Genomic DNA, 13,036 nt, shown 5'->3' with positions numbered 1-13,036 from the left:
TCCTCCGAATTCCATTGAGTGTACTATTACCTATATTTATTGATACAAATAACAGAAAAATAAGTTTTATATAATATAGCAACCTGCATGTATCGAATACATAAAATATTAGTTAATTACGATTCGTTTCACATTCCTACACACGATTTTCTTTACATGACCTAAATGCTTCTCATTAATGTGTATGTACATACAATTTCTTGATATGGAAACAAGGCAAAGTTTAATATGGAACAAAAATATCAAACCGGAGTAAATTACAATGGCTATATATACACAATTGATAGATTTTCTTCATCATGGCAACAAAGAAATCTCAATATTGGGATCGGAAATATAATTCACACCAACAAGTAGTGTCCATATCCGTCCAGAGCTAACAAGTTTCGTGCGGAACCGTGGGTAACTGCTAGTGTATCTATAAAACAAAATCTAACATTTAGCCAATAAAATCCAGAGTATAATTTAGGGAATTTGGATGTTTGAGAATATTATACGCACGATATTCTACAATAATACGTGTGGTTTACAGCTACCTAAAATTACTTTTTTATTAGCTAATCAATAACAAAGCTCTCGATCGAAACCTATAATTTTTATCTGGCTGGTGTCTGCCTGTTATCACGACATCTGTAACCTTTGCAATTTTGTTTGAGTCTCGATTTCTACACAAGAAAAATCGAGTTCGATGGAAATTTTATTTATTTCATAGGATTTGCCTGAGAGTTAGCACGTACTTTTACATTGGTCTCATGATAGCAATGTGACAAACAGAATAAACTAATTAGTATACTGACTGTTCTCATTCATATGATATTTTAACGTGTATTACGTCAGTAAGTGGATAATTGGCTGATATGACTTTTGTCTTATTGCATCGGATCCTTGGGAACATTGAATAATATTTAATTTGTGTTGAATAGCAGTAAATTTGTGAACAAACCCAGTGTATTATAATTAAGAGATAGTATCATATGCCATTGCCAAACATGTATGATAACTATTCTAAAAGATCGAATATATTTTCTAGTGAATTTTTGTATGGGCTTTTATTATTTATATTTAAATACTGCTGTGAAACCCAATGTAATGAACAAATACGTGATAATATCATGTGGAAAGATATATCAATAAAGATTTCATCTGTATAGTAGAAATTTTGCTTGAAACATAATACATTTCTACTTACATAGGAGTAAGTTATATTGTAGTGTACATACGCTACCATAGAATTTTGCCTACCGTTGTTGAAGTATATCACTCACTATGCTGATACCATTTATCTTTTGATAGTCGGGGAATGTAAAACTTGCTTTGCAATTTGATTGTGTACCGTTAAATCTGAAATGAGCTAGAGTCTAAACATTATGCATGAATTCTCAGTGAAAGCTGTTACGTTTTTCATATATATCTGGTCGATATGCCAGGTCACGGTATGATACACTATACCATAGAAAATGTCAAGTCATTAGCTTATTTCATATACCACACGTTTTTTTCAGATATATAGACGGACAATTATAAATAAAAGGTATTTTTAAATCCTCACATTAGGTTAAATAGAATATTTCAGCCTACTGAGTGATTTGATTCAACGAAACTCGCCAAAATTCAATTACTGGACATTTTCCATCATGGGACTCATTCGATTTGTATAAATGATGTTCCATTCAACCTTTAACGACTACATATAACAATTTCTTCCCACATTATTCATTATCATTTTTTCGATTAGTTTATAGTTAATTAGCAGTTTTTTTACAATAAAAGTTACACACGTTCCTTAAATATAACGTAAGTGTTGGAGTAACTTTAATTGTTAAAATCTTATATTATTGTATTTAATTTGCTTATGGATTTATTTCTTCTGCTATTTCCCTCGACGATCACGATTACTAATAAACCTATGTACAATAATAACTGTTAGGCAAATCTAAAGTAACAACATTCTCCGTCATCGATTTCAGTGGTTCCATTATAAGTGTGAACTTTTAATTTTTTTTCTCTAGAAATTTTATAGACAGTCAGCCAGACACTCATACAGAAAGAAACTATTTTAAATCCATTGATTGATTTTATTAAAGTTTTTCTATCACTGATCCAATGAATATAAATTAATGATGTAATAATGAGTTCAATGTCAGTTTTATGCAAAAAAAGCAAGCTTGTGGTTCTAGCACAGTCATAAATGTTACTGTTTCAATAGACAACCTTTTACATATGCCGAAGTTGAATGGAACGTATCCGCAAACTTGACTCTGTCGGAAACGCTCTGAGTTTAAGAGATCCGGAGAAGATATAACATTTACTTTACATCATCACAAGTTGAAGGTATTTCTCCAAAGCCTACATCAATAATTCATAATGCTCGTCTTCCACATCCATGTGTTGAAATATTATTTGTACCTTTGCCTTGAAACATTATTAACTTTGTGTTATACAAATATTATTTTCATGTTTTGAATAGGTTTCAGGAATATTGTTTGAGAAAATAATATTTATGTAAGACTGTTAGGGTAGGTTTAGTTTCATAATGGTTAATATAACATTGGGATGTTAACGTGGTTGGAGTTTTACGCTGAGCGTTAGCGAATTCTATCACTCGAGGAGCCGGAAAAATTTAATTTCTGCCTATCTATATGACTACAGACACATTGAAAATGAACCGAGAATTTCAAGAGTGAACATTTCTATACAGTTAAACATTATTTAGGAGATAATGCATGTATATATTATTGCATGTTACATAATTTGACTGAGAAAATATTATACATTCATCTGATGGGTAATCAATGGTGTCAACGAGAAAATTACAAACTAAGTACACTTTTGAAGCAACGTTTTTACATTTGATGAAGATTTTAACATTTGGGCATATTGACACATTTACCCTAACTTAACCAGCATACAACTTAGTTTTTTTGTTACATGTTGATTTTATTATTAATATTTAAATACTGCTATGAAGCAAATTTATAACTATCGTGAAAAAGGCTTCACTAAAGTATAATGCAACATGTCTAGTCTATAGCTTATTTTAGATAGAACAAAAAACGGCAAAGACATTTTTACATGCTCTAGCAAAGAAACCTTGTGTCAGCCTATTAAGTGATAGACTACCGTCGCAAGTCTAAATTCCATGGTTGGACATTTACTACAATTGAACTCATTCTTTTGTCTGAAGACATGAGGTTTCATTAAAAATTTTAATTCTTTAGATAAAAATGTTGCTTGATATATCTTGACACATGACATTTTAAAATTTTTTATTACATTGAACCTAATACCAGTGTTTAAATAATGTAATTCTATATACCATGTTATCATAAATTAATGTCAGATTCGTTGGAATAGGCATACCAATGTATGTATAATTATGTCACATGTTAAAATCTCTCACCAATATACTAAGTTTTTATAGAAACGTATTTATTTCCCTACTTTCTCGTTGCGGTTATTTTTAAGATCATTGTAAATATATTCACTAACGCTAGAAAAATCCCACAGATTTATATGCACCACAACCTCGTTGTTTCTTAGACAGTCAGAAAGGCAGAAATGAAACTTTTCCAGCCCCACGAGTAACAAATTTCGTCAACGCTCAGGAAATAATGACCTAACAAATGATTCCTTTACTTAATCAAAGTTAGAAGAGCAAATGGTTTGTAACGTAAAACTTAACCAAGTAATCATTACCATTAAAAAAATAATATCCCCCAAATTATTATTTTTACTTTGTCAAATTTGGGAGAGAAAATGATTTTAAACTTAAAATGCAACCATTTTATCACGAATATTCTCAATTGAAAATTGTGTATCTCATATAAAAATAAAGATATATAAACCATTTCTAGTATATATGTCAGTTCGTTATTAAGGTATCGTGTGGACAAACATATAGTCAGTCATCAGAAAGTTAGGAAAGAAATTTTTCCAGCCCCACGTGTGACAAAATTTATTAATTGTCAGAAAACAATGACCTCCAAATTAATGTTTTACTTAGTTAAAGTTGGAAGAGCAAATGGCTTTTATCGTAAAATGCAACCATTAAATCATGAATCTTGTTGCTCAAAAATTGAGTGTTATGCAGAGGACGAAACCTTCGATATAATTATAAAAGTCCTCTTTCATTTGTTTGTAAATAAAATAAGTATTGAAAGGGAAATAATCTTATTTAAAGTAAAACCAATATTTTCATAATAATTTTATGCCAAGTTAAGGTAATACTCAAAGCTTTTTGAAAATGATGAATAGTGTGAAAATTGAGTTCGACTTGTATCTCTTAATCGTTACAAGTTTACAAAAAGCTGCAAAGCCATTTTATTTAAATTTTGTTCTTGTGAAACCTAGAGAATTAAATCTGAATTACAAATATATATAACCAATGAATTACTTCTATAAATACTTAACAAATCTAGTTCATATTTTACATATTTCTCCAGTATTTCTAAAATTCCTGAGAGTTAGTTAGACAAGGGATTTGTGATTAGCAATTTCAGACATACAAGTGCCACTTTATTAAAATGTTTTTACGCTAACTGGGAATTCTGTAGCTCCAAAGGGATACATTCCCGATTTATGTGACCGAAAGTAAAGTCTTTTAACCTTGAACTCACTAAATATTATTAACATGTATGGCTGCGATAAGTAAACAAACTCAATTTTGTATAATAATATTTATTGAAATATAGTAAATAAATGATACTGCAGTACCTTGGGTTCCATCGTTTAGAACAATAGCTTCCCCAGCCTCACGACGCCACACTATGGACGGGTTAGGAGAGCCTGATGCTGCACACGTGAGGGCGACTGAGCTACCCTCCCGCACCACCATATCGGTGCTGGTAGGGTGGTCCAGGATATCAGGAGGAACTATAACAATCCATATCTTATCCTTATAATGTTTCTTCTTACATTTAATCCTTTTAACCAATGTATTAATAAAGTAACTGAGTTTATTTTATTTACTTAAAATACAGTAGTAGTACATAACAGTAGTTGGTTACATGTCTTTAGGCTGGAACCTTGGTATACCGAAGAATGTAAAAAAATTAATACGAACATATACAAAACAAGGAACATAACATGGCCTATTTTTATGGAGTTTTAAGATATCTGTGTGACTAAAAAAAAGTTTTTTATTTTGTATAATAAGTAATATTAATTTATATTTAAAAATATTTCAGATCGGCACCATATTATATTTAATGTTCCTTTAAATGCATAGTGTTCTTTAGAATATGAAAATGTTATATTTAAATCATAGTTATCTTATTTAATAAATTTCCGTTTCAATATTAATGTTTTTACGTGAATTAATAAAACACATATATGTATATTGTACAATAGATTACCTCTTAAAGATAACACAAATAAAATAGTCTGAACTGTAAATAAATAAAGATTAATTCAATGCTAATCTAAAACGAACATCATTATTTTCTATTTGATTTATATTAATCTCCAATAATATATGTTTAGCATAAATAATGTTTAGTAGAAAATTAAATGTCAAAATAAAAATAGAGACGTCACAAATAAAATAACTAACATAAAACCACTTTCAATTTTCATATCATCAAGTACAATGATTTTATAGCAGTAATATTATTACCGGCTATTGCTATTGTGAAATATTCCAAAATATGATACTTTTGAAAATATGAAACATTACTAGAATTAGGATTTACTCTCATTGTCATAAGTAAAAGTTATATATATATATATATATATATATATATATATATATATATATATATATATATATATATATATATATATATATAAAGATGGAATTTGACAATACATATTATTATCCCGCTACACTCATTATATTCCTAGGCTATAATAATAATCATAACGGAATAGACAGGAGGAGATGGTAACCTCAAAACCTTATGTTTTAGGCAAGTAATACGTAATAAACTACATTTTTATGTGATATGGGCAAAGGCGCAATTAAAAAAATATATAGGTCAGGGGGCTATTATTCTAGTGTATCTCTCTTTTCATTAAAATGAGAATCATTGCTGTTTTACACGTCAAGGATCAGTTTGTTATGAAAATATGTACATGTCGTTTATTTTTATGCGTACGATAGCAGTTAGCTTCAAAAAGCTCACTTTCAAGCACTGCAGTTAACAAGACTGTTCGGACCGTAAACAGATTACAAGCGCCGGAGGATACCAGTTAATGAAAATAGACAGTTTTAGATTGGAAAAGTTTGACTTACACTGACCAGTTTACATTCATTACCAGCTATTACTCTTTAGCGCTGTCTTTAAATTTTTTTATTATTTTAAAGACTATAGTGAAAATAGATACATTTTTAAATTGAAGGTATTTGTGAGTTTTCATTTTTATCAATTTTAACAACACTTATACATAATTTTTTATATTTCACTTGACCCATTCAAGTAATTTTGTATTGTATATTATTTATTATTATTTGTATTATTTACAACTAAAAATGGTTGTAATAATTGTTTTATTTTATTTTTGATAATAAGAAATATTAATAACTATATAATTTGAGTATATTACATATACGTTTGTAATGTTCCTTTAAAATCTAAATAAGGAATCAATATTGAAAAAAAAATTTATATTTAACATGTAAATTAGGTTTTTACTCTTTACATCTTATAAATTTTTCGCTGTAAATAGTGTTTAAGGTTGAGAACTAAATGTATTACCCCAATATTTTTGCGAATTTGCGCGAGACTGAGTTCTATCCGAATATAAGAAATGTGATATTGGGAAGGCCAGCTGTGGGATAGCACCACTACTGATATCCCTGAAGCTGTCAGGTACTGGTGCAATCTTATTTATATTAATGCATTTTCTGCACCAACCCTCCAGGCATTACAAAAAAAAAATTGTTCCACATAACATTATTTTACTTTATTCCAGTTTCATGATAAATATTTTATTTAATATACTTAAAATGCCGTACGAGGACTTCCAAACATACTGTTGTTTTATTTTAAAACAATATTGTCTGTACATTATAAAATACAAAATAATTCAACGTGTATTTTTCTCCTTACTATAATACCTTACCATTCATATTGTAACTAAAATTGCTATAGTTGAAACAGTTGGTTAAATACTAAATATATCGAAAAGTATAGTGTTTTAAAAATTTTTTTTGTAACTATGCTCAGCTAATTATCACCACTTGCATCCATATTATTCATCAAAAAAAGTTGTATGTGTCTGTTTGTAGGATTCAGAAATCCTCTTCAGTGAAAATAGTTTTCTTTTAGGTGTTTTAATGTAAGTAGATTTGTGTTATCTTCGGTATTATAGATTAATCTTCCTTGTTTACCTAATCAAGAAACTATATACATATATTATTCTATAGCAACTACTTTGGTTAATAAATGTCCATTACCAGTTATTGCTTGTACCTCCAGTATGTGATATTGTAAAAATGTCCGAATGCTTATTTATATTCAATAAACCAACTTTTATGCTAAGGATCGCCACTGTACGTGAAATACACCTTCGTCGAAATAATGTGCAGACAATAACACGCGGAGATACACTAATAAAAGGATAAAAGGTAGGGTTATTTCTAATTTCCGGATGTTCTTCATAAATTACAATATCATATTTTGAGATAAATCTCTGCTCTACACATAAAAAAACTTGATATAATGTGCGGACAATACCACACACCACACATGTATGGCATGTAGTTGTACCATGGAATCATGCCATTTTCCCTGTATAAGGGATTGATTGATACCGATTTCCAGTGGTCCATATTGTTTAATAGATCAATATTGGAGCCAAATATGTCTACTGAACGTCAAACTTTTCACCTACGGCGACATACAGACACAAAAACAGAAAAGAACCTGTCGCAGCGGCGAAAAATACTGGCTTCTCTTCCCACACTTGCAAACTTTGCTATTTATTTAGATAAATAACTACATAATAAATATACTCCTAGCTTAAAGCATAGTATCGCCTAAGGTTTGACTAATTACGAAGTATTTCATAAGCACACACTGTTTGAATTAACTGCAATGCAATGTAGCCACAGTGTCGTTATAGCTGAAGTAGCATAAACTTAGTTGTTCAAGTGAGTACTCAGCAGTTCAGTGTCCACAGAAGTAAAATGTATAATTTCAGACATAACGAGCAGTTGCTCAGTTGGCCGCGAGGGCGGAGTTCTCCCTAATTAGTGCACTTGACAAGGGATGAGTCATTTCAGTGTATGCTTCACTGCCTCATCAAGCGTGGTTATCTGTTGAAAAGTACTTGCCTGATTAATGAAACCATCACTACCTCTTCTGTCAAGTGGAAACTCTACTAAACTTTAGAGGTTGGTTTTAAAGAGGTATAATTATAACAAAATACTGCAAATATCTATCCAAATAATTTTGTAATATCATAAAAAAGTTTATTTATAGATAAAACACGGATTAAATTAGCTGATTTTTATTTACTACAAAACTAATTAACTAAATTTAGAAACAATTTTATTTTACACAGTTTATTTTGAAAGTTTCTCATTATTAAATATTTTGACGTTTTCACCTACTATTACACAAAGTGGGACGTTACATATTTTGTTTTACCTTATAAAGTCCATAAAATAACAAGTATTACTTTGATTAAACTGTTTGACAACGTGGTGCAGACATTGATTGACGTGCCTACACAATTATTTAGGGTCTCAACACTGTCAGAGAAGTTTTGCTGAGTTTTGCACAGTTGTTAACAACGTAAATTAGTTGTGCCAATCACATTCTATTTATTGAGGAATTTCCTGTTTAAATTTTATTGTTGAGCTTGTTAGTGTGGGCGTTCTTAATAATAGTTGTCATTCTTGGCAATCTAGTTATTAATGTTAGTAAATAGTTAATGTACGAACCATTTGATATTTTCTTACAAACATGAGGAAACTTTTGGTTTATTTTTAAATTAAACAACCAACATTTATTTTAAATAAAACTAAATATTAAGTTATTATAGCTGAAATTAATAAATGTAGAATACGTTCAAATATACGTTTGAATCACTTAACGAATAAAAAGTAAATTATATGATTGTATTATTCCTTACTCGACATTTTATCGTTGAACATCGCTAGAACATCGCTAGAACATTGTAGGTTATTCATGGGTTATTACCAGCGGTGAAAATGGGTATAATTATTTTCGGGAATAGTAGAAGGATAAAGCCCGGAAATATTAATATGTACTGCACAAAGACCTTCTAAATACTCGTAGGTATAGGTGCCAGATAGTTAAAATTCACCGAAACAGCCCTGAAGTTCTTCATTGCAACTGGAATATATCTTAAAATAGAACGATAACTGTACCTCGTTGTACCAAAACAGTTGCATCCGCCCGTGAACATGAAAGCTATGAGGGCTACATGGATTAATTCTTAGGCATTCTCGTAATATCATGGAAATCATTAATTCAGTTATTCCCGAAACATCGGAGCTACATAGTCGTAATTTCTAAATAGGAAAATCTTTAAGCACTACTAAATTATATACGCCTGAATTTTCTCGGCAATTGTTGCAAACACTTTTCTTTATAGCACACAACTCATATTTCAACATATAATTTGTATTTAAAGGCAATAACATGAGTTTTATTAAAGAGCCTAGCAAACTAGGAATAACGAATCATTAAAAAACGCATAGTACTGCAAACAATGCTAATACACACATAAAATGTATTTAAATGCTTTATACGTTATATTGAACTGAATATGCAATTATCTTTCACCATTATAATTATTCCATTTTTACTTTTTCTGTTGTATTATACTAATATTGAGTTTTAAAATACTTGAAATGGTTAAATGTTAAAACTCCAATAATGAACTTGAATAATTTTGTTATGTATACTCAAACACATGTTAAAATTACAAAGTTTTTAATTTCATTTTTGTCAAAGTTTATGTTATTTTAATTTAATTCTAATAGTCTGTAATACATTTAATTCGTTTTATACATAGTTTGCGAGTTTAATGTAGAAATTGTATTTCATAACACTATCATAAAACCTCATAACGTACAACCGTATTGCCAAGTTCAAATATTTTATAAACATTAATTGCACAAAGGCTTACAAGGAATCTGGGAAAGAACAGGATGTGTCTAAAATGCTCTATATGTCTTCTGAATAATTTGAACGTAATTATTCAGTATCCTGCTTGTCAATGGAATATAATATCAATAAATGTACATTTTTAAGTAGGCAAATAATAACGCTGTATTGTTGTTTTATGTAATGCGCATGTGGGGACAAAAAACCATTATGCCTTGATGAATTTTAAGAACAGTTTATCCAATAACCTCTTAAGGGATTCCACATCAAGCAATACAAATTCCTGTATACTTTCCATATAATGGATATTTGTAACTGTCAAGGATACGTAACAAAGTTAAAGTAACACCGTTGAACTGTGGTAATAACTTCATAATGTATAGAAAGTCCATACCAACAACATTGAGAAAGCCAGCTTGGCTCTTCATAGGGTCCGTGTTGATCTGGCACATGTACCAGCCACGGTCTGACTCCTGCACTTCGCGGATGTGGAGGTTCCAGGTCCTCGGGTCACTGTGAGTCACGCCAATCCTCCGATTCTTCGTGATCACGTGAGTGTGGATAGTCAGGATCGTTTGAGTTTCTATGCGCAGCCACGCCACCTGTTACATTGACATTTTGGTTAATTTCATGTAGTAAGATGACTCACTTTCAAATTATAACGAGCTTTAACAAAATAACAAAGTTCATTATTGATGAAGGCAAACACCTTTTATTTTAAACCTGGTTTGAAATAGTTAAACTAAGGACAGTAGAATGGTAGTTTTGTAGAAATTATTATTAGTAAATATTAAACTTAAGTAATACATGCACATTTCATGTGTATATGTAATATAACTTTAATCAAAAATAAAATTTACTAATAATAATTAGTGTTGCTCCCTAACGTATGGAATTTAACAATGCACATTAAAATGTGAACTATGTCTTACAATCTCAATAAATATCACTTATAGTAAAGTAAAAAAATTATAAAGTTATAAAATTATATGAAACTACTTATAAATTGTGTAAATTCTTTATAAAAAACACTCTGGATGAATTAACACAAATTTAACAGTAATTTTACGAGCAAAAGAGCTAAGATAATTAAGTTCAGTTATTATTTACATTTTGTATTAATCTATGTATAATCACGATTACAGCCGTAAACGAAAAAACTTAACTTGTTTTGAACTTTCTACAAGTGAATTTCAAGGTAAATTTCATTGTTGAAACCAATCTGATCAAACGGCTTGGAGCTCTATGGACAAAGAATTCTCCTACACAACTGATGTAGAAAAATTGTGGATGGATATATTTTAAAAAATTAATTGAACCTGTTACTGGACTAGTTCTAGAAGTTCAGATTGGTAGCGTCGACTGGTGGGAGCTAGCATGGGACTAGTTGCGGATTGTCAGAGAATAGAGTCTGAAAGGTCCCAAATTACGTTGGTAAAGGCCAGAATTTACCAATGGTAGTAAGCTGCAAGAGGCTATGTTCTGCCAGATGCTTAAGTCTGCCAAATATTGATAATTGGTTGAGGCCGGGAAGTTTTAGATGCTGAGTGCACTCAGAAGAAGAAAAGTGCAACTAGCTCAGAGGTGCCAAATGCAAAGGTATACTCGAGGCCGAATGGTCCTAGGTTACGTTTCAAGGGCCAGGAATTTCCGATGACAGGGAGCTACCAGTGACTGGGTTATTTCGAACGTCAGAACTGCCAGGCTCTGGGAGAGTGTAGAGGCTAAGAGTTTCCAGATTGCAAGACCTGCTAGAGGCCTGGGCCTTCCAGAAATTACAAGCTCCTAAAGACTGAGAGGTCTTGATTTTGGATCCTGAGTAGTTACAAAATCAGGGACATGATAAAGACCGGAGCTTAGAGTGCTCTAGAGGAAGCTGTTGGTTCAGTGACAAATTCTCAATGTACAAAGCCTATAAACTGCAAACGAGATCTACCTAATTATTGAGGCAGCTAAGTGAAAAGGCCTTGTATATATTGATTTTTCCAATAATTTTCATTGTACTTTAGATATGCTGTGTCGAAGTTAAAGTAGGGTCAAGACCTCAAAATGTTTCCTTTGTCCGTTTTTTAATATATCTCTATGTTTATCTATGAATGAACATTTGATTTACTTCTTATGTTATTTACACATGTATTGTCGTTATTCAATAGTAAACACTATTATTTTAGATGACCAAATAAAAAGAACTTTTCAATGTCCCGTATATATAATAAATTTATTATATTTATATATGTTATTCATATATATATATATATATATATATATATATATATATATATATATATGAATAAAATAATTTTAACTTAATTTAAAATTCGTGTGATGAACTTACTAAGACATTACACAAACTAAACAAACATAATATAGATATAAACTTAGCATTACTCAGTTATATCAACTTTAATTATGTTGAATTCATAATTAAATTAATGTTAATAATATGTTTTGTTAAACTTGCATTCGTGTTTTCAAGTAAGAAAAATATATCTTCATTAAACAAAATCCATACGTTACCGTCTAATTATGGTCATGTGAAATCCTACACAAAATTCAGAAAATGTTATTACTTTTATATACAAAAATTTTTCTTTACTAAATTATTAATATTTGGTATGTTATGTATTTAGTTTTAATGTTTTGGGATGTAAAAAAGAAGTAAAAAAGTATATTTTGTTGCAACTTAGCAAACACTAGCATATTTTACAAAATAAATGTGTAAAGAGATAAGACCTGTAATGGTACTGCACCTTTTTCTGGCTAGTATTAATAGTAGCCAGAAATATATTGTATATGTATTATGCAACTAACGTAAAGTTGAATTTATGCTTTCCTCTTGTGTAACTACCTTTTTAGTAGAACATTCGAAAGGAAAAGGCAACACTAGAACAGTTTTCAAATCATTAACACTCTCCTAAGGATATGTCTCACCAACATACTAATAACTTATTGGTTGA

The 13,036-nt window shown here is 30.2% G+C and overlaps 1 protein-coding gene across 1 annotated transcript in view; it reads right to left on the bottom strand.

Moving 5' to 3' along the window:
* Positions 1 to 13,036, bottom strand: part of LOC124362929 (lachesin-like) — a 112,883-nt gene that overhangs the window by 23,049 nt on the left and 76,798 nt on the right. Inside the window, exons 3-4 of the mRNA XM_046817825.1 lie at positions 10,474 to 10,681; positions 4,714 to 4,872 (exon numbers count right to left, since the gene is read on the bottom strand). Coding sequence (XP_046673781.1) covers positions 4,714 to 4,872; positions 10,474 to 10,681 — 367 coding nt within the window. The remainder of the gene's footprint in view (positions 1 to 4,713; positions 4,873 to 10,473; positions 10,682 to 13,036) is intronic.

The sequence above is a fragment of the Homalodisca vitripennis genome, chromosome 5 (genome assembly GCF_021130785.1).
Source record: "Homalodisca vitripennis isolate AUS2020 chromosome 5, UT_GWSS_2.1, whole genome shotgun sequence".
Classification (NCBI taxonomy): domain Eukaryota; kingdom Metazoa; phylum Arthropoda; class Insecta; order Hemiptera; family Cicadellidae; genus Homalodisca; species Homalodisca vitripennis.
Note: the sequence above shows the minus strand (reverse complement) of the source record. Positions and strands in the feature narration are given on the sequence as shown.